The 27582-nt window shown below is 46.9% G+C and overlaps 1 protein-coding gene and 1 pseudogene across 1 annotated transcript; both read right to left on the bottom strand.

The window, feature by feature from the left end:
- Window positions 1-866: 866 nt before the first annotated feature.
- On the bottom strand, window positions 867-24507 carry TJP3 (tight junction protein 3). The gene is made up of 21 exons (XM_066636400.1): window positions 24460-24507; window positions 23082-23206; window positions 21882-21984; window positions 19639-19684; window positions 19549-19593; window positions 19186-19491; window positions 18345-18448; window positions 15552-15714; window positions 14717-14807; window positions 14134-14198; window positions 13141-13216; window positions 12897-13053; window positions 12008-12116; window positions 10437-10656; window positions 9203-9396; window positions 8195-8290; window positions 6639-6709; window positions 4731-5042; window positions 2938-3198; window positions 2643-2713; window positions 867-1074 (listed from the first exon to the last, which is right to left on the bottom strand). Exons 1-21 carry the CDS (start codon window positions 24505-24507, stop codon window positions 966-968), a joined length of 2772 nt encoding a protein of 923 aa, XP_066492497.1. The 3' UTR covers window positions 867-965.
- A 2255-nt stretch (window positions 24508-26762) lies between these two features.
- LOC136659758 (5S ribosomal RNA) lies at window positions 26763-26882 on the bottom strand (annotated as a pseudogene).
- Between the last annotated feature and the right edge of the window lie 700 nt (window positions 26883-27582).

The raw sequence follows: 27582 nt of genomic DNA, 5'->3' as shown, positions 1-27582 counted from the left end.
ACTAGGTTGACTCAAAAAGAGATTGCTTCCACATCATCATTATAATTATAGGTGTGTATTCTGAGTTTCAAAAAACCAGTCCAGTGCTGTGGAGATTGAAAACAAACCTTGTAAAAAAAAAGGCAGCATCATTATGATCTCTGTTAAAAAGATACAAGTAGTTAGTACAGTCATACCCCACTTGCAAAACTTAAAGGGGATGGGGGAATCCTGCCCAGGAGGGGCTAGGGAGGCAGGACTGGGTTAGTACATGCTTGCAAAAAATCAACACAGATAAGAAGGCACCCAGAGTCATCAGTAGCACACACCCAACAATGTGGTGCAAAAACAACATACGTTTTCTTTAAAAAAGGACGAGTATAGGAAGAATGTAGAACTGGGCTTCTACTCTTCTTGGAACAACCCAAACCTAAGACATGAGGGACTAGAACAATGCAGAATGTGTTTTATGCTGGTACTGTACATTGGTTGATGTCATATGGCTGAAAGATGGAAGGCATGACTCAAAGGAGGAGCAGAAGCCTGCAAGCATCTTTTCTCCCTGTAGTTTGGAAGGGTCTTTGAAGCTTTTGCTAAGAAACAGGGAGGAAGCAGTCCTACCCAACAGAGCCAGAGGAGACCATGTGGCAGGAGAATAGTCATAACCATAGTCCTGGTCTGATTCATAGGGTTGACACCTTAATCCAAATTACCGTGGTGAGATGGACAGAGAGGAAGGACAAAAAGGGACCAGAACAGTCTTCCAAGGGTTACAGACTGCCAACCTGAGGCAACACGGCAGAAATATCAGGCACAGAGTGACAAGGAGAGGCCGCACATATCCATGTGGCAACACCATTGGCCACCCCCAGTACCTTTTCTTCCTGTTTGGGATGGAAAGGTCTTGAAAGTTTTTGCCCTTGCAGAAGTGGGGAGGATGCACAGCCCCACTTAACTAAGTCAAAGGAAACACCACAGCAGGAAGATTACAAGTCCGTGGCAGGGCCCCAGTCATAACCATAGTCCTGGTCCGATTCAGAGTCGTAGGCTCGAGCCTGTGTGAACTTCTTCTGGAGGGCTCTGTGCTCATATTCCCTGAAAAAGAGAAGGCCAGATGACAAATTCTGCAAGAGGTTCAGTTTCTTAAATCCCCAAGGCTCAGATGCAAAGAATCAGAGTCAGAGGGAATGTTCTCCAACATGCGTTTAGAGCAGTGATTTTCAACCACTGTGCTGTGGCACCATGTGGTGCAAATGGTCTGCAGGTGTGTCGTAGGAGTGTGAGGGAGGGTCATATATTAGCAGGGCCATTGGGGTATGTAAGCCCCTGGCTGGCAGTGCAGGGTGCTTTGTCATTTGTCAAAAAACAAATGGTGTGCATTGATAATTTTAGCACCTTAGTGATAAGAAAAGGTTGAAAATATCTGATTTAGGGCATTGCAATATTAGAAGTTTAAAAAAATCTATATTTGTCTCTAGTTTAGAGCATTCTTATCTTGCCCTTCCTCCAAAGAGCTCTGTGGCTGTATGTACAGCACTGGCAACAAAGTTCACTTATTTAATGGATTTGTATCATGCCTTTTCTCACATTGTGGGAACACAAGTTGCTGAGGCAAAGCCCTGCACTGGGGCCCCTGGGTGCCTCCGCCACCTCTTGGGTGATAGCGCCATTGGGTGCTATCACCACCGCCCATACCAAGAGGCTGCAGTCAGCCTGATGACCCAGGTAACCAGCCAAAGCCACACCTGGTTGACTCCTGCTGCCAACTCTGCATATGTGGGTTCATTAGATTCTCATCAGAACAACTCTGCAAGGTAAGTCAGGTTTTGAGTGTGCAAATGGAAACATTTAGGGATAGAGAGAATTTTCTAGAACAGAGTGGCAGCGATAGTATCCAAGTGCAAAAATTGCACCACATTCCAATAGCATTCCCTATTGTAACAAAACCTATGTATGTATGAAAATAAAATAGTATTTTCCTCCCTTGTGTGCCCATCACTGCAGTTCCCTCGCCTTCTTCAGTCCTTTCCTCCATGCCTAATTATAGATTGTAAGCCCTTCTGGGCAGGAAAGGTATGAATGCTACATACAGACATGTGAGGCAGCTTGCAAACAGCAGCTGTCCTGTCCCATGTCCCGTCGTCCCCCCTGTCCCCCTCGCTTGCTGGTAACAAGGCTGTTTCCAGGCCACCAAATAGAGATGACTTCCCCCACCCCACTTTTCAGGCTGTTGATGTGTCGTAAAACATTTGCACAGGTGAGCATTGTCAGATAAGAACAACTGCAAGGCTTGAACAACTGCAAGGCTGAGTGGTCACTGCCACAACATGGTAGAGAAAGAGTGCTGTAGCAGGTGACCTTGGGCCTGTCACTCCCTCTCTGACTTGTAGAGGGCTGTGGTGGGGATCACCCCATCAGCATCATCAGTGGGGCTGAGTGGACAGCAGGAGACAAATGCAACCAAATGAAAAATTATACGAATCAGTGGAATCTCAGGATGGTCCAGCCATTCTGTCTCCCACTTTGCAACCATGTTCTTTCGGTCTGAGATCAGAAATTCCTGCCCCTTAGAGCACTATAACCCTGTCCGATGTGGCCCCCCCCCCATTCATCGCAGTCATGTTTCACAGCCTGCATCTCAGCAAAGAAGGTGGAGTAGCTACCTGATGTCATAGTCTTGTCTGGTGTCATAGTTCTGTCTCCACTGTCCTTGGGGTTGCTGGTCGCCTTCATGCTGAGAGAGACAAAGCACACAAACAAAAGGGTTAATCCAGGAAGCTACACAATTCCTGTTGGAGGAACGACAGAAACAGAGACCCCAAGAGCCTTAAGGCAGCATTTGGTTTGAACTCAACGCAGTTGGACTCCTAGAGCTCCAACATGGATGGGCAGCCTCTGGATCCCACACCACCCCCTGCAGCGTACTCCAGCAGACCTTGGGCGTCTGCTGCTCCTTACCAGGTTAACAGGGTAGGCCAAAGCAGCTGCCACTCTCTCATTCAGGTCCCGCTCCTCCTGGCTTTGCTCTGTGGGTTCAGAGGAGCGTGCTAGAGCCGGCTCCTGATAGGCCTCGTCAAGCTCATTGTCCGTGTAGGGCTCCCCCTCCACATCGGTTTCATCATAGTCACTGTTGACACGACTGTCACAGGTGAGATAGCCATGACTATCGGCTGAGGCCTCATTTAACAGCTCCAGACTTTCCTGGGCTGGAATGTCCACCTGAGGACAAAGGCAGGGGGGTTAAGCTATAGAATGGAACCGTTTCTGAACAGAAGTAGCCATGTGGAAAGTCAGCAAAGGATCAGAACAATAGCTTTGAAGAGAAACACACAGTGGACACTCTTGATTTTTAGATTGTGCAAGTCTATGCTGCAGCCGGAGACAGTTTAGAAGAGGCATTTTTTCCAGTGTGAGAATGCCTCCAAGATCACAGTATTCTCTCCCTTGAAAGAATGGAAGAAATGCTTTTTTTCAGTTTAGTGGCCCTCTGGAAGAGTGGAGAGGGAATGCCTCTTCCAAGGTGTGTCTGCCATCTGCAGTTTTTATACATATGCTGAAAATAACTGACTTCTTTAAAGACTGCACCGTCCAGCTATGTCCACTTTTACCATAGATTCAAACAGTATTAAAATCTGGTGGATAGAAGTGGAAGCTTTCTATGCTTTAATTTTTTTTAAAAATGGAATTTGTTTTATTTAAATTGGATTTTTGAAAAATGTAAGCACTAGGCTTGTCTCAATGAATAATTCTATCATTAAATAAATTATATAAGCATGTTAACCTGAGAGTAATTCTCTCAACTGAATCAATGCCCTTATTGTTAAAGGAGGCTTTTTGATGTAAATGAAGTTGATTGTTTCTCAAATATGAATATTTATACTCTCCCTACCAAACAGGCACTTCCTTTTCACCTCATGAAAATACTAGTCTGCTCCGTAACTAATCAGGTTTTGCTTTCACCTTTCATTGAACGTACTTTTTGATATCTGGTTTTTGCAAGGATGGGAGCTGAGCCAAGGCAGAGTGAAACAGAAATGGGGCAACACTGAAAATATTCAATATTCCCCTCCCATACTATCATGGCTGCTGGTTGTAAGAAAGACATGCAAATATTTCAGACTTAATTATCTTAAAAAAAATTATACAGGTATCTCCTATATAGTTTCTACTACTTTACTGAGTGGTAAACTAATACAGTTTAGTGATCCCTTGTTTAGCAAACAGCAAAAGCAGCATCAGTGGAAAGCTCAATGTAAATCAATAGATTCATTTCTTCTTTAAGGGGATTTAAACCAATCCTCTCTTTGAAAACAGACTGATTAAAAGAAGCAATGATTTAAAAGTAGCAGCAGCAGCCAAGCTTTGATGTGCTCAAAAACATGAACTTCAGCATCTTTACTCAGACGTAAGACCCACTGAGATCAATGGGGCTTTCTTGCATGTAATTTTTTATTCCTAAGAGTATTTACATACTGCTTTCAAAAAGTTCACTTAGAAAATATGAAGATGGCTCCCTGCCCCAAATCTAAAGAGAGATGACACACAGCAGTTAGCACTGGTAAAGAAGCTGTGTTGGATGGAACAGAGACTGCAGCTCTCTCCCTGATTCTTATAAAAGGGCTAGCACTTTAAAAAGAAGACTCTTGACCCCAGAGTGCCATTGCCCTTCTTGCACATCCTCCTCTCCAGGATCCCATCCCTTCCAAGCCACCATCCACTGACTACAGAGCAAAAAGAATCTGTGTGCTCACCTGCTCTTCTGTTGTCCAGATCGGCCGGGCCTGCTGCACTCGGATAATGTCCTTGAGCTTCTGGTACCAGGTGTTGGAGCTACCAGCAAGGCTGATGGTGGCAGTAAAGAGGTGGCTGCAATTTTTGCGCATCTTGCCAGCTTGAGCATAGAGGCGCCGTGAGCTTTTTTTGGACTCCGGCACCAACCACTGACGCATGGCCTTGACACCCTGGCGGCTGTCAGGTTCACAGAAGACCACAATGGGAAAATACTGCACATAGTTAAGGCGCTCCACAGCTGCAGGAGTGATGTCCAGCAATGCATGCTTCTCCTGCAATCGGCAGGCAGGAGGGAAAGAGGTACATCATACACAATAATGGACCAAACATAAGCCAGTGTTTGTCAAACTGGCAACAGCCAATACACATTTTCCCCCGAAATTCAAATAGGGTAAGCACCCCTGCCTTCTCAAAACTAAAAATATATTTTCCCAACAGTTGCCAGCCATATCCAAGGGAAAGTTACATACAGGGCATGATGGCAATAGACTATCTGCATTGTTTGACCGCCTCCCCTCCCCCCGCATCTGGTATTTCAAGGTAGACTGCCTCTGAACACAGAGATTCTAAAAAGCCATCATGATTAATAGGTAGATAATTCCTCCATGACGTTCTAATTTTTTAAAATCTCCTTTTAAAGAGTCATCCAAAGTCAATGATGCGTTGTCACCACATTTTGTGACAGTGAGCTCCAGAAGTTATTATACACAAGTGTGAAGGACTCTCTTTTATCTGACCCAAATCTTCTGCCAATCAGTTTCACCCAATGACCCCAATTTATATAATAAGAGAAGAAACTTCTGGTTTTTATTTGTATATATGGTCCTCTATATATTTTTTCTTCCCCCAGGAGAATGGCCAGCCTGCATTCTTTGCCTCAAATATTAGAGGTAGACTGTCTCTGTACATGGATGTTCCACTGAACCATCACGGCTCTAGGCAGTTTGTGTGAAGCAGACCCAGATAAGCTCACTCTTCCCTCACCTTTTAGGAGCTGTACCTGGGACAGCCTATAGACAAAAGTACTCTGCTAATGAGCTACATAAGCTCCCAATTAACATACAAGACTACCAGATCCCAAACACTGAGCCCACCCCATTCAGTGCTGCCTACAGTGACTGGCACACAGGGCTGGCTTTAGAGCAATTGGGCCAACTGAGAGCGCCATGGTTGACATCTCGCTTTACAGCTGTTTCTTGCAAGGCTGGTTATGCAAATAGAGCATCTCCGCTGGTGGGCCTTGTCACATATCCCTGCATCCAACTGACCCAAAAGTGGGTCCCCAGAAGCAGCTGATGGTGACATCATCATGTCATAGCCATCAACTTTTGGGTGCCATGCTTCACAGTGGGCACCATCAGCTCTGGGACTGCCACTGCTGCTGCTCCTGGTAAGTGGGGGGCCACGGGGGTGGGGACCCCATGAAAAAGGTTTGCACTGGGCTCTGCAGCTCCTAAGGCTGGCCTGCTGGTAGAGGCTTTCCAGGGCCTTAGGCAGAGCAAGCCCTTCCCAGTTCTGCTCTCTGAGAGTCTTTTAACTAGATATGCAAGAGTCTGAACCTGATAACCTCTGCACGTGAAGATGTACTCTGCCACAAAATAATGGCTCCCCTAGTGTAAGGTGCCATCTACTGAGTCAGACTATTGTTCCACCTAGCCCAGCATTGCATGCTTTGACTGGTAGCAACTCTCCAAGGCAGTGATCTTTCAATTGCCAGCTACCCAAGATCATTCTCACCGGAGACTGAACTTGGGAGACTGAACCAACTTGCGCCCTATCACGGAGCTACCTCCTGAATGATGGAGGCTCTCACTGGGCTACTATCTCTATACACACACGACCCACATGAAGGAAGCTGTCATTCTCACTTGCTGTGCAATTTTCCACACAGAGTCCAGCTTGATGACTTTTGCCGATCCTCCGTCTCTGGGGACACTCTCTGGAAAAAAAGGGCAATGTACACATGTGGTAGGAGCAAAAAAGAAAATAACCACAATTCCACATCTCAAGAACTCTGCCATCATCAACAGGTTCTTTGGGCAGCTAAGTGGTAAAAGGGATTGGTACTCCTCAGAGCCAGCTCATCCATGAGGATGGCCAGAGGCACCTGTCTGGACTTCTCCTTCTGTTCCTAGATTCAGAAAAGGGGAATGGAATGGAAGTGTGACAGAGATGAGACATGGGCTAGAGCATCTCTGACACTCTTGCCGCACCACTCTCTATCACATTTCCTTCTCTACTCAGTTTCCCTCTTTCTTTCCAATCTAGAGAGCAGGATAAAGAAGTCAAGGGTATGACTGATGCACCACTAGGTAAAGGGGACGACGACTGTCTTTGGCACAAGGGGGTCTTGAGCCAGCCTCAATTCCGCCTGCCCCTTTTCCATTCATAGCTTGCTCTTGTCAGGCAGAAGGACAAACTATTAAGACCAATAAAATATCACCACATTAGAAGCAAGCTGTCAGGCTCCTCAGAGCTCTTCAGGCTAGAAGTGAAGCAAAACAAAAAACGGGGACGGGACGGGACGGAGAGGCGGCAGCAGATGAGACAGAGCTGGACATGAGGTTGACACCCCCCCCCCCAAAATGTGCAAGTTTTAAAAAGGAATGTAGGAAGGGACAGGCAGACTCCTTTTATCTCCTGAAGATGGGACTTAATTTTGGGGAGACTACATGCATGCCAATCACTAGGCAATACTACCCAATTTGGCGTCTGCTGGCTGTTAATCTAGGGCACTCTGAGACTACCACATCTCTCTTTAGTTCTAGTCTCTGCCTCACATGGGCCTCATGTGTTCCATTTACAGTTGGAGGTATATCCAAGTTATAGCTAGATTTCATATTTTAAAAAATAAAGAGAGAACATCATTCTAGTTTCTTTCTCCTAGTAGCCTTTGGTGGAGCACAGAATCTGTTTTGTATCTAGCAAAGTCAAATCTTTTTAAGACTACAATCTTAAGCATGTTTACACTGAGAATGAAGTATAGTGGTTAGAGTCCTAGAGTCCTCCCTATGAACAGGGCGATATGGGTTCAGCTCCCCCTCTCATCCACAACACTCACCAAGTTATCTTGGGTCAGTCATCCTCTCTCAGCATAATCTACCCCACAGGCCTGTTATGAGGATAAAGGGGGCAACAGCAGAGGAGGAACCATGCATACCATCCTGAGCCCCATTGAGGAGGGGCCAAATGCCAATCAAACTTGCTTAGGATTCCATCACTATCTCTGTGCTACTAAGATTGTTACAAACCACAGACTCTGAGTCTTCAGCACCCTCTTCTCTTCCCCCTGGCCCCAGCCTTCTTTAGCTTACATCCAGCCTGAATAAGTGCTCTGTGAAATTCAAAAGCCTGCTCCACTAATTCACAATCACAGCTGTTACAATTTATTAGCGGACAATTTTGGACAGTATGTTATACCTACCAGCAATCTCAAACTGATCTGGCATCTCCGCACTCAGTTTCTGCATGGCAATGTCAGCAATGGGGCCCAGGATCACCACGGGCCGCTTAAAAGTTGCTGCAGGGGAGAGAAAGCAGAGAGGCGGTCACGGCAAGAGCTGATGTAGTATGAAGCTGTTAAGTCAGGGGTGTCAAACTTTTTTCAAACAGAGGGCAAAATAGCATTCATGGTGCCTGCCGAGGGCCAGTTGTGATGTCATTAAGCAGGAACTGTTGTCATTAAGCAGATAATTACCAGAAATAAGCACTTTTCCCCTCACTTATCCTCTCCCAGCACCAGCCTTTCAGCACTCGCCTCTTCTGCTGATGTGTCAGCAGGCGGTATATAAATACCTGTTATTATTATTATTATTATTATTATTATTATTATTATATAGCCTCCTGTCTTCTTATGTGGCAGTACAGTTTGCCCTTGGTACCTATGGGGAATCAATTCCCATACCCACAGTGGATACCAATATCCACGTACAATGGAATCTGTGGGGTCTGAAAAACCAGAAGTGCCTTTCAGAAGGCACCAACAGGCCTCCTGAGGTACAGGGAGGCCATGTGCAGCCTCTGAACACCTCAGAACACCTTCTGGATGCAACCAGAAGGCACTTCTGGACACATCCAGGAGGTCAAGCAAGATCCTCCAGTGTGGGTCAGCACCTGCATTGGGTCAAATCCATGGGTGCCAAATCTGCAGATAAGGAGGGCCCATTGTACATTCCTGCTCCCCTCCCCACAGCAATTCTTCTGTTATTCATTAATTTCTCTTACACCACATCTGCTCCTCCAGTCCCTCCTCCCAATTCCTAATTTTAAAGAAGGAAAAATAGAAACACTTCTTATTTTGCTGCAAGGAACAATAAATGCTGCAAGTTTCACCAATGAAAAAATTTGCTGGACTTCAGAACAGAACTGGATCCTAAAATCACACATTGCGGAGCCCGTCATCACCCTACAAGCTTTCATCAAAAGTCCCCACCTTCCCTAAGTACGACTCTCTCATATGGTGGGTAGTGGCCTTGCTTGGTGAGGGCCGACAGATCCTCGCGGCTCTTGTGCATGCTCTTCTTAGCTCCTCGCAAGCCTCGAAGCTTCCAGAACTCAGCACGGGCCCCTGAGGTGGTGCTTGACGTGGCTTTCAGGACAGACTCCAGACTGGCAATCTGTTCGGCCCTGGAATGCAAGCAAGGAATGCAGCCTTGTTTCATCACAGCTTATTTTGTAGCTGAGGCAGCAGAAGTGCTCCTCTCAATGGCCACCATTTCCCTACCCCCTCAGACCTACCCAGTCCAATTGACACTACATATTACTTGGGCAAAAAACAGGTGAGCCTGAAAAAACACCTGCTGTTTTTTTCCTCCCAAACCAGCCCTCTGAGCCAGGGCTGGCCCATCCATGAAGCCGACTGGTTGCCTAAAACAGTGGATAGGTGAGGACTCTTAACTCAGTCTGCCTACTTACCTTCATGGCTTCTCATCCTCCTTTCATTCCCTGGACTGCAAAATGGAAGAGGGAAAGAGAGAGGAAGAGGAAGAAATGTGAAGGGAAGGGGTGTGCTGAGCTAGAGCACTGGAGAATCGGAGGAGTAGAGGCTGGCACATCTGGGAGATCCATTCCCAGACCCACTGTGGATACCCATGGGTCTGAAAAACCAGAAAGAGGGGGCACAGCATCCATCATGCTGCCTCAGGTGGCCTTGGGCTGGCTCTGCTCTGAATAAGGCTCCATAACAGTGTAGTAATGCTCAGACAGGAGGGGGAGGAATGGCCTCCAGTGGGAGAAACGCTGCTCAGGTCTTCCCTCAGATGTAAAGATGACTCTCCCCACATTTTCCCCCTCTTAACAGTCCAGCAAAATGGGCCAGCAATCATTTTTACCCTCGTGGCAAAAATTTAAATGCATATTTATACATATTTAAATGCATAGCAGGTTCTGCATATGGTAATTGTTGTGGTCATTTATTTGTGTCACTGTTTTCTGTGGCAAGCTGCTCTGAGAATGTTTGAACTGAAGGACAGTTTAGAGAAGCTATTTAAAAATAACAGAACAATGCATGAACTGAGCGTGTGCATCCTGAAATTCACCCCAGAATCCCAGCGGGCTCTGTAACAGGTATGTCAAGCGGAAAGACAGAACATGTCCAAAAAGACTCAAAAGTCGAGTAAGAAAGTTTGACAAGGGTCAGGCATGGCACCCCTCTGCACACACGATACCTGCTCTTGTTTGGAATGATGCCCTTGTCCTGCTCCTGCAGGTCCTTCCCCATCCGCACGGCGAGCCAGCTCCCCAGTTTGCCTCGGTACATGGTGTCTACCACATGGAAGACCTCCCCGCGGGTGAAGCTCAGACCGGAAGGAGTGTCCTTCTCAAAGTCAAAGTGAGTGCGGATGTGGAATGAGTCCCCCACATTGGACTTGACCATCTTCTTGTAGACTAGGAGGCAGAGAAAAAGACAGGCTCCCAAGTCTAGTGTTCCGTAAGCAATACCTCTCTCCGTATTGTCCCCCAAACAATGAATAAGCACGAGCAAGTGCAGCTACACATAGTTGCACCCCTATTTACTCAGAAGTAGACCCCATTGCTTTCCATGGGTGTTATTTTTAAGTAATGGTTCACTGAATCGTAGCCTGAGACTTTGTTGCAAATGGAAACGACGATTACATTGTGGTGTTTAAAAAACCTCTGTCAAACATTTACAAAATGGGTGCAGAAGAGTCTGCTAAGAGAACAAGGCTTGCCTGATTTAAATGGAAATCAGGAACCCTGGTTTACTTTTTTCTCAGGAGGAGAATAAAAGATTAACTTTGGGTGCAGCTTGCCCTGAAGGAGTTGCTGTGGAGACTCTCTAAATATCTCTGCATTGTCCTCTTGCTTCTCCCAGCGCAGGTGACTTGCCTTAACAGCCCTGACCGATGAGTGACCTTGCAGATAAGGCAAGGAGATGATCTAAGCTTGATTTATTGTGAAGAATATCTACAGTAACTCTGTAGTCAGAGCTTCTAAAACATTACAATAGGACAATTGTCTCAGGAATAGGATAGTCAAACCAAATTCAAAATGGATTTAATTTTTGTAAACCAGAAACTGAATTCGCACCAAAAATGGTCTGGTTGCCTTGAGCCTGAAGTGGAATCAAACCCTTACAGGCAACAAATAGGAGCTTGTTCAAAAATGTGTAGCTCAATCAGGCCCTTCACCAGCAACTGTATGATTCAAGTCTTGATTTCCTACTTTACTTTCCTATTGTATGGATTTTGCTTGTAAAAGAAGAGTGAGCAAGATCACCAAGGGATGCAAAATATTTGGAATCTATTTAGAGTGGCACATTTCCAATATCCTTAATAATTATTTATAAAAATTAGCACACTTTCAATGATGCATTAAAAATAGCCCAAACACCAAGTCATATTTCTCCAGGGTTCAGCCTCGTGGCATTTGGGAAAACTTGCCGAGCAGGAAGGCACCTCTGTCTTTTTGCCAGCATCTGGGCAGCTTGCTACGAAGCCAGAAAGTGCTTGCCTGTCACTGTTGAAAGTGTTGGAAGAGGAGTGTGCATTCCACTGCCAACCAGGGCCCATAGATTCTGTTTGAGACAGTCCTATCTCCACAATCCAATTGCCCCTAGTGGCAGAGCTGAATTACTAGTCCCAGAAGACAGTGATTGGAAAGAGGCAAATTAAAATTTCTGGCTACCCAGTTGCAGTTCACCCCCAGCACACTTGCACGGATTGGGAATTCTTGTAACTGAGATGGGATGGGGATATCTAAATGGCAAGTTACTCACTGTCCTGTTTATTCTGAGTGTGCAGGGTCACCTCCTCGCCTGGTGGCAGCTCCAAAAGGTATTTTACAGCCTCCTCGCGTGTCAGGTTCTGAAAGACTCTCTCATTCACCTGGTGAAGAATATTACTTTGAGTCACAATAATATCACTGCTCAATTGATAATAAAATCACTGCCAAATTGAGGCACCAGTACTTTTTTATTACGTCAGGAACCACTGCACCAATCATCACGCTCTTCTCAAACCTATCTGGTTGCTAGACATGCAGTACACCACACACACACACACACACCCAGAAAGGGGAATGATTGTCATGCAGAACAGACAAATAAAACTAGGGTCACAGATTCAATGTACAGCACACAGAGGTGAGCCACCACCATCGAAGCCAATGTCTGAAAGCACAACTAGGTGACAACTAGGTGACAATTTTACAACTAGGTAAAATTTGGGGAAGCATATATTAGACAAATGTTCCAGGGAACCAGGAGAAGGAAGCAATATGGGAGAAGAGAATGGTGGAACTCACTGCAACAAGATGCAGTGGTATCCACTAGTTCAGACAACTTTAAAAGTTGACCAGACAAATTCACAGGAGGAGGCGAAGAGATAAACCGATTCTATTAACTAGGATAGCTACATGGGACCCCCGCTTCCAGAAGCGGTCTTCCTGTATGCATCAGATGATAGCAACAAGGAGTAGAGCACCATTGCCTGTAGGATTCCCAGGGCACTTGGCTGACTGTTGCCTGGAATCACCCGGAATCAGGATGCTGGATTGGATTAGGCAGCCTTTTGGTCCAATCTGGGACTGCTTCCAGAAATACATTTTTTGCATATAATAATATCATGCCAGAAAGCCTGCAGGCTGGTCATTTGGCACAGACATACCTGAAGAATCTGATCACCTTCCTCGATACCTTGTATCTCAGCTGGACTTCCCTCTTGCACACCAGCCACAAATATGCCAACGTCGTTGCCCCCGGCAAGGCGCAGTCCAATACTCTTGGCTTTGATAAAACGCACAATGTTGGAATCTGGGCTGTATCTGCAACAGAAAGTGACATCTCAGCATCAGGCACACGCCAGTAATTGCCAGGCCCAACAGCGGCCATGAAGCCAACATGGATCTTACCCATTCTTTCCACTTCTTTGGGTGACGAAGGTATCAGGGTGTGCATCATGACTGCTCTCTGCAGCTTCCAGGGTATCTGAAGGAGTAAACATGAGGGACAGTCCCAAATTTGGATTACTATCCTAGCAACCTGCTTCTAGTAGCATAACTAGGTTGGAACAATACCAGCACATACCATGAGCACTAAACACATTAATCTATTAACACTTGCCTTTTGAAAAGGGGGTAAAGAGTTGTTTTTCTTCCCATACTAAATATTTTAAGCATTTTTTTTTTTTTTAAAGACAGCATAGGTAAAAAGTCAGCTATCAGCTTGTTCAGAGGCTCAGCAGGGGCAGCAGGCTTGGCAGATAATTCAAAGAGTGATGCTATTTTATTGTCTCCATTAATAGCATTTCAAAAAAGGAAAAAAAATCCTCAGTTTCAAGCAGGCATATAGCAAAGTTGAAGTTTTAGATTCAGGTATGTAAGGTCTCAGGCTGGGGGTGCAGTTATGCAATTTGGTGCATGTTCAGAGGCACTGTTGTCTCCATGGGCTTTATAAGAAATGCCAGGCAAGTCTGTTCTCCCCGTTGCTTAGCAGAGAGGACCCCCCGCCCCCCCCAACTCCCTCAAAGCTTAGAGTGGGGTTCATCCCTGGTCCACCAGCCAATTCATGGCTCAAACATGAGATGAAATGGGGAAAAAAATCAAAGTCATTTTACTTATTAACATTTTTAACCTGCTCTTCCTCCATGGAGCTCATACCTGTGTCCGCAGTTCTCTGTTTCCTAGAACTGAGTGTGGGACTGGCCCTGAATCACCCCTGAACTTCACAGCTGACCAGGATTTGAAACGGAGTTTCCTCGGTCTAAGCCCAACACTAAGTACCACATCACACTCTGGACTCTGCCTGGGGAGCCTTACCCAGAGGCCAACACAGCATTGTGCAATATCCCCCTGCCTCAGAGTTGGAGCTCATAAACGCAAGAGACCCCAAGTGCTAGAACTCACCCACAACCGGCGCTGTGGACACCTCTTCCACTGGCAGCCATTCCCTGCTGGACTGCCTCCTTGTCCTAGATGGGAGAAAAGACACATGATTCAGCTGATTTGGGCAGATTTGGGCAACAATGGGCAGATTCCAAATCACCTTTCTCAGCCTGCTTGGTGCTTCATAAACACCAAGTAGGCAGGAAGAAATGATTTGGAGCTGCAGCTGTTCCCCCCCTTTTCCCCCCAGCAGCACCAGTGGGAGAAAAAGGGTGCTACTACTATGATCCTCTTCCAACTTACTCCTAGCAAGTCAGGACTGGAGCACCCAGTGGTATGGTGGACTGAAGAGCACAGTGGACAGACGGGCGTGGGGCTCACCCATTCACCACCTCAAATGGTTGGGCCACCCCTGGGGTTAGGTTTAACCCTGAATATAACCCACTTTTTTTGGAAAGGTTGTGGGCCAGTCATGAACCACAATGCTCTCCTTCGAGCACAGCAGACTGCACAAGAAACCACAGGAAGGAGACAAAAGACAGAATTAGGGAACTCTGGGTTGGTGGCAGCAGCCACCACCTGAGGCCACACAAGGAGCTCTTACGGTGGTGAATTTCTCTGTGAAGAGTCAGGAGACTGTGGCGGGCTCTCCACAGGAGGTGGCGGCGAGATGTCAGAACCAAGAGCAGAGATATCTGAAAAACAGAACAGAGTCACACCACTGGTATCCCCTTGCTTACAAGTGCTAGTCCAACCTTCCGAGTTTTTATGACATACAGCCACATACTCAAAAATTTATATTGGCAGTCATAAGGACTAGAAACTTGTTTTGCAAAAACAAGGAAGGAGACATTCTGTAAGTGCCTAAATTCTACACTACCTACTAGATCCTGTACTTGCAGTTCCACCAAGATGGGACAGAATTAGCTGTTCCACAGCAGAGGCAAATTGGAAACAGACAGACAGCCTTCTCTGAGGGCAGGTAACTGCAGATTTGCTGCACTGGGCATGAGCAAAAATTCCAATCAGATATGCAAACCCGGGGCTCTGGCAAGTCAGAAAGAGGCTGAGACAGAGCAACAACTGACGCAGAGCCATTGCACTGCAGGCAGCCTCCTTGTGGGTTGGTCATTCTACAAATGGGGATGCATGGAAAGATCCAGTGATGCAAATTCAGTTGAGCCTAACTGGAGGGAAGCAAAGCCACAGAAGAGGAACACAAAGAGATCCACTGAGCAGTCTCTGGGGGTGGGCGCTCAAGAATTATGGGAGCCACTTCCTGTATTTTTCATGGCATGATCATCATTTGGGAATAACTGCTCAAATCATTCCCCGCTTCCCTCTAGCTTTGGGACATTCAGTCATTGGAGCCACCCCTCTGGCCCATCTCTCAGTGTGCCCTCATCCACCCAGCTGTTTCTTTCCTCCCACCCCCTCACCATCCAGGTGGGAACTTGCGCTGTCGCTGTCTCTCACTTGGGGGATATTGACCAGGAACTGGCTGTTATCCCGCAAGACCAGCAGGGTGAGCCTCCCCTCCGACTGCTCTATCAGCTGCCGCGTCTCCGTCAGAGACATATTCTCACAGGCCACGCCATTGATCTGAAAGAGAGGGGAGAGGAATACTCACACATTACACTGCACGTGTATTGGGATCTGTGCGTGTGCACAGTCACTTGTATGCTATGTATCATGCAAGTAAATCAACATCTTCCAGTTTCTGGGTTCACTGATAAAATGAACAAGTGTACAGTCATTAACACACATGCATGCACATTATGCATATAATGTGTGCAGCCCTAAGGAGAGGCCATACCCACTGCCTAGCATTCCACCTCCCAATCTTCTCATAGTCCCACATTGAGGCCATAAATCCGCTTTGGATGCTTAGAAGAACCCTGCTCAGGAGAAGGGCCCATCCAGTTCTGTATCTCACAGGGGCCTACCAGATGTCTTTGGGAGCACACAAAACAAGACACCTGGATCCTGTTGCCATTCCCTTGCATCTGGCATTCAGAGACAGCTACCTCTAAACCCAGAGGTTGCATCAGTCATCATGGCTTATAACCTGTGATGGACTTTTCTTCTATAAGTCCGTCCAATCCCATTTTAAAGGCATGTAGGCCAGGTATCATCACCACATCCAGTGGCAAGGAGTTTCACAAATTAAATGCTGGGTAAAGAAAAGAGCGCCTTTGTGCTTTACCCCTGAACTACAGGCAGTTTGCTAAGCCTAGGAGTCTTCCATTTCTCCGACTCGTAGCGGCACTCCAAAGTTTCAGGCAAAGTGTGAAAGAGGTCATTCCCAGATCTACTACTAGGGCTGGCTCATCCTTGACGGCAACTGAGGTAGCAGCCAGTAGATGGGACTCTGCCAATGGCCACTGCTCTTCCCCCTCCCCACACTCCATGAATTGTAAGAGAGAGCAGAAGAGTGTGAAGGCGAGTGTACCACACTTCCTCTTCTGCTCCATCCCTCTCTTCCTCTTCCAATACAGGGACCGGAAGAGGGGGAAGAGCAGCAGTGGAAGTGAGAGGAAGGAACAGGGCTGGTACAGTTAAGGGGAGCACACCGCCTTAGGCATCAGGAGGTCTTAGAAGTTACAGCAGCACATTGCAGTTTATAATTCACCAAGACATCATTAGATTGTACATTCTTTGGAAGCAGGGACCCCTCAGGAAACCACAGAAAGCACATATATGAAGCTGTATAAACAGTAATGGTCAGAAGTAGGGAAGACAGAAATATTTCTGCTTGTCAGCAGATGCCTTTGGGATTTTAGGATCTTGCATCAATGCAGAAGATAGGATGCAAACACTCTACTGCACACTGGATCCAGCAAATCAGATCTTTTAATAGGCCTCCTAGAGCACATTCCTTTGGCACACCCACACCGAGCCCATCCCTATGGAGGAGGGTGAGGCTGAAGTGTTGACATTATGGGGTAAGGCCTAGCTAAGTTTTCCCACTCTCCGGTGACTTCTTAGCTACAACGTTACAAAGAGGGATGCCATTAGTGAGAAGAGTTACACATTTGTGGCAACTGCACCTGCCCACATGTGGTTATGCCAGGTACATAATTCTGAATTACTATTTCATTTTGTAGCTTATATGCAGGGTGTGGTACAATGACTCTAAGGCTGCAATCCTATACATCAGTTATACACCAGTTGTTCCCGAACTGGTGGGTAGTGATTCTCCAGGGAAACCCAAAGCAGGGCACTCCTTCATAAGGGAATGCCCTCTTAAGGGGCAGCGCTGAACTCCTGCAAGATCCTGGAGGCTCACAGCCTCCTCTGATCTCCTCCATGGCTCCCAAAAGCAGCCCTTATCTCTGATTTAAAGGTACTTCTGGTTTTTGCAGTTTTACCCACTCCAGGAAGCCTCAGACCACCTCCCAGATGCTGGGTGGGAGGTGTTAAAAATTTGTGCCCCAGGTGTCAGATACCAGCTGTGCCACTGGCATGGAGCTGACACTGCTGGTCAGCTGCTGAGAGTTCAGGATCCTCAGAAGGGCCCAGTGTTGATCCTCAAGGTCACTTCTGTGCCTATAGCTCAGCTATTTTCAACCAATGTGCTGCAGCGCATTGGTGTGCCATGAAAGGCCCACAGGTGTACCACAGTAGTTTGGAGCACATGGTTGAAAATCTCTGGAAAACTCTTCTGGGTTCTGCAGTTCTGTTTCTAGGGCAGCTGTCTGTAGTAATGAATTGTTTGTCCCTTCCACTGGCAGAGCCGGCAGCAGACAAGGAACAGACAATTTATTACTATAGGTAGTTGCCCTAGTAACAGGGCCACAGAACCCAGAACAGTCTCCCCAAAGCTGGAAGTGATGCCACAAGAGGCAAAGACCATAGAGGCCAGTATGTCATGAGAAGAAAACATTGAAAATAACTGCTATAGCCTATATGTGGTGGTGCTGTTGGAGGAAATCTCTCAGGCAGAAGGAGACCCATGCAGGGCGGTTTGCAGAGGGTCCCCTAAAACCTTGAGCAACTGGGAAGCGTGCCTTTTTCCAACAGGAGAAAAGGAAGCCTTCATCTCTCTAGCTTCGTCTCCTTCTCACAGGCAGCTGGGGGCGAGTTGTTATATTATCGATAACTATGACCACCACCACCGAGTCATCATAGGGCTTGGATTTTCATTTGCACACACACACACACACACACACAGTTGGATCAATCACAGACTGTCGATCCTTAACAGATCACCAGGCCCCATCCCCACATACCTTTAATACGAGGTCCCCCTCCTGCAGCGAAGAATCCTGTGCGGCCAGCCCCGTGTCTGTGATGTGTTTGATAAAGATCTGGCTACCTAGCTTCAAGCCATATTCTGCAGTTTTACAGCAGGAGAAGTTGAAGGAGGAGGCAACAGAGACAGCAGTGAGATAATGTGCTGTTAGGGCAGACAAGCTAGACTTCTGCAAAACAAAATTTAGCTTGCAATGCAATGTATGCAAGCTTCTGAGTTCCACAAACTCTTCAGTAATGCAGAGTTCTGTGGAACCCTGAAGCCTGCCTGCTTCTACACAGAACACCCATTCTCTGTTAGTGTCTGCCTTTCTGGCATAACTTGTACTTAATTTTTTACAATGCCCAGCAATTATATTAGCATCCCTTTGACCCAATGTTGTGGCATTCACTTAAAAAGCTTGTTGAGATGCTTCTTTGGAACTCACTGACACATGATGTGGCAAAGTCCATAAGCTTAAATGGCTTTAAAAAGTATTACATAAACTCTTGGAGGACAGATGTATCAAGAGTTACTTGCTATGATGCCTATGTGGAATGTGTACATTCAGAGACACTATATACCAAAACACCAGTTGCTGACAAAGCAATGGGGTGGCGGAGCTACTTATGGACTTCCCAGTGGCATCTCATTGGCTACTGTGGGTAACAGGATGCTAGACATGCTAGATCTTTGGGCTGATCAAGAACATTGTGTTTTTATGTTCTTAAAGATTTCAGAAGGTTGAATGAATTGCATCCAAGTGGCCTGTTAACAGCCGATACCTCCCCACCCTGCAGGAAGGTCAGTACTGAGAAAAGACCATTTCTGTGCTTTACCTTCACTGTTCTTGCTCTTCACCAGGACAGACCGGAGAGGTTTCATTTGTTCATCTTGCCTTGGAAGCCTCTTGAATCCAGACACTAACGCCAGCCCACTGGAGCTCCCTCTGTGACTATAGCCATTGGTGAACGGGTGCCTGTCGGAACCGCTGTCTTGGCTGCGTCTCCAGTGGCCAGTATCTTGGCTCCTCCTTCTGTTCTTGACTGGCTGCCTGCGCGGAGCATCGTCTTCATCTCGGTAGCGCCCAGAACTCCGCTCGCTGGAGGAGTCGCCATCATAACCTCGGTTGTGATCTGCCTCAGCTTGGCGTTGACCATAGTTGGAGTGTCTGCTGGCATTCTGTGGCAGTGACATGTCACCCTGGTAGCCATTCTCCTCATCAGAGTCATAGCGCCTGGTGTTGGCTGAGTGTGAAGAGTGAGTAGAGAGCGGCATGGCCTTGGGCTGACTGGATTTCGTGAGCGGAAGGTGGATTTTTCGAGGTCTTTTCACCGTCTGCAAAAAGTAAACAGTTGAACTTGTATCAGAAGCACACTGTGCTTGGTACTGTCAATGAAAGACACTTGCAAGGCAGTGGTGAATGGTTCCATTGGTGGAGGGCACCTATTCTTCTGTATTTTGGACCCCATATTTTGGCCTCAGCATTGTCAGATGCAAGAAAGTGGCAACAGGATACAGGTATCTTGTTGCTTTATATGCAGTGGCATCGCCAAAGTGGGCACCACCCAGGGTGGGTGGTGGTATTATTATTATTATTAACAGTATTTATATACCGCTTTTCAACTAAAAGTTCACAAAGCAGTTTACAAAGAAAAATCAAATAACTAATGGCTCCCCCCATCACCCCCTGTGCAGCAAAACATCCTTCCATACTCAATGAACGGCACCCGGAAGTAGTTCAGCAGTGACACAACGATGCTGTAGTGTACATCACTGAATTGCTTCCAGTGCGGTCATTTCCAGCCATTTCAAGCCAGGGGGAGACTGAGGGTTCATCAGCCACCAAATGTGGCACAGGCCTCTGCTCAACATGGGCTTGGGTGGCATGCCTATCACTCCCCAGCATGCATCACCTGGGGCAGACTGCCCCCGCCACCCACTACACTACTGCTTGTGTGTTCCAAAAGGCATCTGGTGGGCCATTGAGAAATACAGGAAGTGACTAGATGGACCCTTGGACTGTTCCAGTGGGGCCCTTCTTTTGCTCTTAAGTCATCCTGATGTAGCAGCCATTATTCTGGGGTCATTATTATTCCCTGAAACCCTGTGAAAGCAGTGCCAGAGCAAGAAGGCCACTTGGCCTATCAGACAAATTGCTTTATGGATTTGTCATCTTTTCATCTCACTGCCCTGACCCTATTGGCAAAATTTCGATGAAGCAAGCGTTAGAGGGAAAAGCACCACCATTTTCCTCCTTTCAACCTGGGACCGGTGCTTTTCAACCTCTTCTTAAATGACCTGGAGACAGGGGTGAGCAGTGAGGTGGCTAAGTTTGCAGACGACACCAAACTTTTCTGAGTGCTGAAGACCAGACATGATTGTGAGGAGCTCCAGAAGGATCTCTCCAAACTGGCAGAATGGGCAGCAAAATGGCAGGTGCGTTTCAATGTAAGTAAATGTAAAGTCATGCACATTGGGGCAAAAAATCAAAACTTCACATATAGGCTAATGGGTTCTGAGCTGTCTGTGACAGGAGAGAGATCTTGGGGTAGTGGTGGACAGATCGATGAAAGTGTCGACCCAATGTGTGGCGGCAGTAAAGTAGGGCAATTCTATGCTTGGAATCATTAGAAAAGGTATTGAGAACAAAACGGCTAATATTATAATGCCATTGTACAAATCGATGGTAAGGCCACACCTGGAGTACTGTGTCCAGTTCTGGTCGCCGCATCTCAAAAAGGATATAGTGGAAATGGAAAAGGTGCAAAAGAGAGCGACTAAGATGATTACTGGGCTGGGGCACCTTCCCTATGAGGAAAGGCTCTTCAGCCTAGAAAAGAGGCGCCTGAGACATACATGGATCTTAAATGACCTGGAGACAGGGGTGAGCAGTGAGGTGGCAAAGTTTGCAGACGACACCAAACCTTTCTGAGTGCTGAAGACCAGACATGATTGTGAGGAGCTCCAGAAGGATCTCTCCAAACTGGCAGAATGGGCAGCAAAATGGCAGGTGCGTTTCATGATTGAGACATACAAAATTATGCATGGGAAGGATAAAGTGGATAGAGAGATGCTCTTTACACTCTCACATAACACCAGAATCAGGGGACATCCATGAAAATTGAGTGTTGGGAGGGTTAGGACAGGCAAAAGAAAATATTTCTTTACTCAGCGTGTGGTTAGTCTGTGGAACTCCTTGCCACAGGGTATGGTGACGGCATCTGGCCTGGATGCCTTTAAAAGCAGATTGGACAAGTTTCTGGAGGAAAAATCCATTATGGGTTACAAGCCATGATGTGTATGTGCAACCTCCTGATTTTAGAAATGGGCTATGTCAGATGCAAGGGAGGGCACCAGGATGCAGGTCTCTTGCTATCAGGTGTGCTCCCTGGGGCATTTGGTGGGACCGCTGTGAGATACAGGAAGCTGGACTAGATGGGCCTATGGGCTGATCCAGTGGGGCTGTTCTTATGTTCTTAACCTCAATTTTGGCTTCCAGTCGCTTTACAAGAAAACTTTTTCCCCTACTCACAATGTTGGCCATCTTGCCACAGCTCTTCAAGGTCTGGATAGCAAAAGAGGAAGACACATTCTCCATGGAGCGGCCATTGACCATGGCAATCTTGTCTCGGGTCCTGCCAACAGGAACACAAGGTGGGTCAGGGCAGAGGACAGCACCAAGAAGAGGAGTCATGTTTCAGCCACTATCAATCAGCAGTCATTACACAACCAAACATGAGCCAGTTTGGCAAGGTGGGGTGGAGGGAAATCTTTTAAATGACCCTTCTTGCCAAAGACTGAGAGCCAGAACGGTGTAGTGCAGTGCTTCTCAGCCAGTAGTATGGGTACCACCAGTGGTACCTGAGGTGGTTTCTGGTGGTGCAACACAAATGCGGTAGGAATGTGACACAAACAGCAATCGGGGGCTCAGCTCAGTGGGCAGAGCTCCAAAGCATGTTTTTCTGTGTTCCAAAAAGTCCACCCGGAGCCTCTCACTGGTGTTTGTTTCATCACATCTGGCCTCCCAACCCAGAAGTAACAGATGATGATGTCACCACCAGTTAGTTCTGGTGGTACTTCAAATAGGTGAACCATGTAAGGTGGTACGGCAGAGGACAAATGTTGAGAAACACTGGTGTAGTGCTTTGGGAGTTGGTCTTGGACCTGGAAGACACAAGTTCAAATCCCCTTTCATTCATGAAGCTTCCTGGGGACTTTGGGCCACTCACACTCTCTCTCTGCCTCACCTATCCCACAGGGTTGTTATGAGGACAAAAGGAGGGAAGGAATTATGTACCCCACTCTAAGCTTCTTGGAGAAAGGGTGGTATCAAAAAATGTGAACAAAGGTCTGTGCCCTACATGCTGAATGCCAACAGATAAGGGCTTGAGTAAGTAAGACAAGGGCCTGGAGTTGACAATTCCATAGTCTGGGCACAACCCAAGAGCCTGGTTGCCCAGACCCACTAGCTGCGCTGTTAGGATGTGGGGCAGAGATTCCACTGAAGACCAGAGCAGGTGGGTAGGTTCATGTGAGAGGTGATGGCTTAAAAAGAGCCATGCAATTGTGATCCCATTCATGACCAGCCATTGGCTATGTTGCTGTGATTGCATGGAATGCTGGTCCCAGTTCCACCCAGATGTCTCCTATATCTACAGCTCAGCTCTATCCCTGTTCAGCGGCAGTTGAAGCTGGTTCAGATGGGATTCCCCATTCCTCTTTCACCACTTACTGGAGTCGGCCATAAGCTGGTCCTCCTGGCACCACATCAGAGACTATAATGGATGTATCTCCATCGATGCCGCTGGGACGGTCCCGGCCACCTGAGATGGCGATGCCAAAGCCCCTTCGGGGATCCTTTATGGAAAGAAAAGATGTCAATGCTGATTTCCAAAGATGCCAAAAGAAGAACCATTTGGACTGAAGACAGGGCCATCCAGCCACAAGTTTCTCTTTGCCTCCCACCACTGCCACACAAACACACACACCAACCCGAGCGAGCAAGGTGCTTTGCAAGTGGGGATAACACAAAATGCAGTAGGTGGTCACACAAGTGAGCCAAGCCACAAGGAGTAGGTCTGGAGTACTCCTCTACTGTTTGACCTGAAGAATGCACCCAAGGCCACCATGGCAATGGCACTTGATGTCTCTCTTTTCTGCTGGGGAGTCAGAGGAATGCCTCCCCTTGGGCCTGGCAGGTATGTGTCAATTCCTCTCTTATGAACACCTTACCCTTGCATCTCTCTTGCCAGATGAGAGGGCCTGGGAACACCATTAGATGGCTCATTCGCAAAGTAGATGGGGATATAGCATCCTGATGAGCACTTATACCATTTAGATCAGCAGGCAAGGAATGACTGAGCTGGCACCATGCATGGTCACACCTGCTGACTGGCCATATCCTTTCACGTGAGCATGGCTTTGGGGGAAACCCCAGGGGTTGGCCTAGTTCCTGCATCTCAGAACCAGTCAATAAGAAAGACTGAAGCCCACGTTCAGATATGCCCTCACAAGGACAAGGCTGCCGGGAAGGAAGCATGCTCATTTTAGAAAGCAGAGCTCATTGACCAAATCAACCTGCCTGTCCATCCCACAATGCTTCTCCATCCTGCATGAATGGATGTCCTGGTGCTGGGAACAGAGTTACAAACAAGTTTTGGATTTCTTTGTATCTTGTCTCTGAACACAAACATACTCCCCCCCGCCCGCCCCATTTTGTACTTTGCTTATTTTTCTTTTTTGAAGAAGCCCTTTCTCAGGCTTTCAAAACAATACTGCTCATCAGGTGAAGACAAGAGCAATTTGCCTACTTACTTCCTGTTAAGATTAGTTGAACTTGAGAGTGTTCTGTGAGTGCCTGGTGAATTCTGCCTCTGAGGGCTGTGAATCTAACATGCCAGGGGTCAGACTGGGCCACTGCAATGATAGCCAGGTCAGGTTGCCACAGTGTGTCTCAGTTCCCCTTGCTAGACCCAAGAAAGAAAGAGAAGCAGGATGCAGAGCAAGTGCGCTGGCACCTTCACCAAAAGTTGAGCGAACAGGATGAATGAAAGAGGAAGATGACAGCAACACCCCCCCCCACACACACACACTCCGTCAGCCCCACGTACTTTATTCAGTGTCACTGTGTACTGCTCCCAGATCAGCATTTCCTCCATGTCTGCGACCTGGAAAGTTCAAGAGGGGGAAGGGAAGGAGAGAAAACCAGATCTGAAGTGAGACAAATACATGCGTGCACATGAGTGCATGCAAACCCTGCAGCCAAAGGGCTGCAACACTCCGTTCGTTTGATGAATCAGTTCAAAATATTTTGAACATCTTCTAAAACGATGTCCTGTCATGAATATGTACATGTAAGGCCTAGGTTAGCATGTGGAGCCTGAACCAAACTAAGTCAGTAAGGGAGAAGTGGCTAGCAGTTCCCAGCTGCAAGAACGTGAGTAAATAAACAAGAATTACAACCCTTGGAATGTTTAACACCTTAGTAGACGGAGAGGCACCTGATCAAGCAGAATGGAACGCAGCTGTGGATCTCCAGTTGGGAGGGGTAAGAACTAGGAGGGCTAGCAACCAGGCCAACTTTAAGAAGGTTCTGTCCTCAAAAGTTTCTGATTGGACAATCTAAATAAGAATGAAGTCACCTCAGCACTATTAGCATAAGAAGTATAATAATGAGTGCCCAAGGGGTGTGTGTGTTCCTTCTTGGACAGAGTTTTTGGGTGCAACATCCTGCACGCTGTGAGCTCCATTGTGCACCATGGGCATCTGGCCTCACAGGTAGCCTTGGGGCTAAAAGATCTACAAGAGTAACTGACCCAGGTGAGAGAGAGGGATTAACAGAGATAGCCGGCTAGCTTTATTATTTTATTGCTGATGTGTTTTCTAGATGTTTATGCCTCTAGCATTTGCTGCCTTACTGTAACTTTATGTAACCGTATGTACTTAATAAACTAAAATATCTTTTACTAAGCTGTTTCATTGTCTGTTGGGACAAGGGTTCAGAATCCTGCCTAGCCATTCAGCAAGCTACCAAGTGCTCATTGAGGTCTAGTAACTTGAGGACTGAAGCTTTAATTGGAGAAAGAGCTCAGTGCCTGCAAGGTTAAGCCTAGAGGGTCTCGGTGTCCCTGGACTGAGACACTGGCACATACAGGGTGGTGGCAGTACTACTGGACAGGGGGGACTTGAGGGCTTTAGGGTTCGAGAACCAAGAACTCTGAGCACCCCAAACCCCCTAAGTTTGCGACATGTCCCCAATTAAAATCTGTTAAATATATGAGAATATATCCCTGTTTGGATTAACATTCCATTTAGACACAAGAGTGTATGAAAACTGCAGTTGGCCAATTCCACCTTCTCAGTGGCGTTCCCTCTTGCATGACAGAGAAGGAACGCCTTTAAGATGGCATCTGTTATGGCATGAATGGAGGTCATCTAAAAACAAAGAAAATATGTGTTTTTCTTTGCAGTCATTTTCTCTCTTACATGCAAATTTAAATGGACCAACCTATTGATTAATTGAGTGGGTTTTGATCAATTTAATAAATGAACAGCCCAATCCTATGGTTGATGAGCACCAGCACTGCATGTCATAAAAGCACCTTAAAGCACTTTTTACACCCAGAGAATAAGCAGCACAAGCAGGAAGGCCTGCATTCTTTCCAATGGGGCAGGTAAATGCTGAGCTGGGTGGCAGGGGAGGGTGGAACAGAGAGGGGAGGGGATGTTTCAGGGAGGGAGACTCAGGCCCAGAGGGGACAGGGATGGTGAAGAAGGCTTCAGCTGCCTCCATGATAGGCCTAGAAGACCTACATGGGGCTACTACACCAGCAATTTGTAGACCCAAGTAGCCCCACTGAGCAAGCTGACACTCTGCACAGTGTAAGGGAACAAAGGAGACCTTACCCCAAAGGAGACCTCCAGCATGCTTAATTCCAGTGCTAGATACAGCATGGACTCAGCGGCCCTGCTTTGACAGCACTGGGTAGCTGCTGTGAGATTAGTCCAGCAACCAGCCCCAGTTAGTTAAAATCGGTCTGTAAGTTGGCTCCCTTCTCTCCACCACTCTGCCCCCATTTCTTAGCCCATTGCCTCCCTTTCATTATTCCAGCACTCACTTTGCCTCAACAACCGCCCCCTTAACTATTCCACAATCTCTCCAGAAAGCTATTGCTATCTTGAGGGCAAGTGTGACGTTCTAGCCCCTGACAAATTGACAGCTTCCCCCTCCCTCACAGTAACTTTGCTCCTGGAGTTTTTTAGAACGTTTATGGACAGACCACACTGTCACACTGGCCCAGCCCAATTGGTGATGGGGGCTTCACTACCTCAACCATAAGCTACACAGGTATACTGTACAAGTTATTCTGAAACCACTGGTTGGCAACCTTCAGTCTCAAAAGACTATGATATAAGCCTACAGCACCCGGTATTCCCAAACGGTCTCCCATCCAAGTACTAACCAGGCCTGACCCTGCTTAGCTTCTGAGATCAGACAAGATCAGGCATCTGCAGAGTGACAGTTGCTGTCACCATTCAAAACTTATACTTATTATACAAAAATAAGTATAATAAATGCACCTACACACCCCAATCCATTATGCCAGCGGTTTTCAAACTCTCTGGGAAAGTTTGAGCTGCTCTAAGACCATGTGGGGGTGGGGGGGAAGGCAGCGACGTGATCCCCAGGTTTGTGTCAATAGGGGGGCTGCAGGGGCTTGGCTGTACTTACCAGAGCCTCCTGCAGCCTCCCTAAACACAAAGAGGGAATCTAAACTTTTGGTTCAAATCATACTAGAGCAGGGGTGTCAAACATAAGGCCAGCAGGCCAAATCTGGCTCCCATTATAATTGGGCTCTCCCAATATAATTGGGCTCTGTCATATTGTGAAAACATGATTTGCACATTTTCTCTTCTGTCATTTGTGGCTAATGAGTTTTATGTGAGAAAGTACTTATTTCTGGGCATCATCTACTTAATGATGTCATTTTCTGCTTAATGATGTCATTTCCAGCCCTCAACAGGCACCATGAATGCAAACTTTGAAATGAGTTTGCCATCCCTGTACTAGAATAATGTTGTGGTCATATCATGTTATCAGCTGTTTAAGAGAGGCCTTGTAAGGACTGAACAGCAGCCCAGTCAGATCAAACCAATGGGCCATCTAGCCCAGCAGCCTCTTGCCCATAGCAACCAATCAGAAGTCCACAAGCAGGGCTTGAAGGCATCAGCCC

This window comes from Tiliqua scincoides, chromosome 8 (assembly GCF_035046505.1).
Source record: "Tiliqua scincoides isolate rTilSci1 chromosome 8, rTilSci1.hap2, whole genome shotgun sequence".
Lineage (NCBI taxonomy): Eukaryota > Metazoa > Chordata > Lepidosauria > Squamata > Scincidae > Tiliqua > Tiliqua scincoides.
This window is presented reverse-complemented; position numbering and strand designations above follow the sequence as displayed.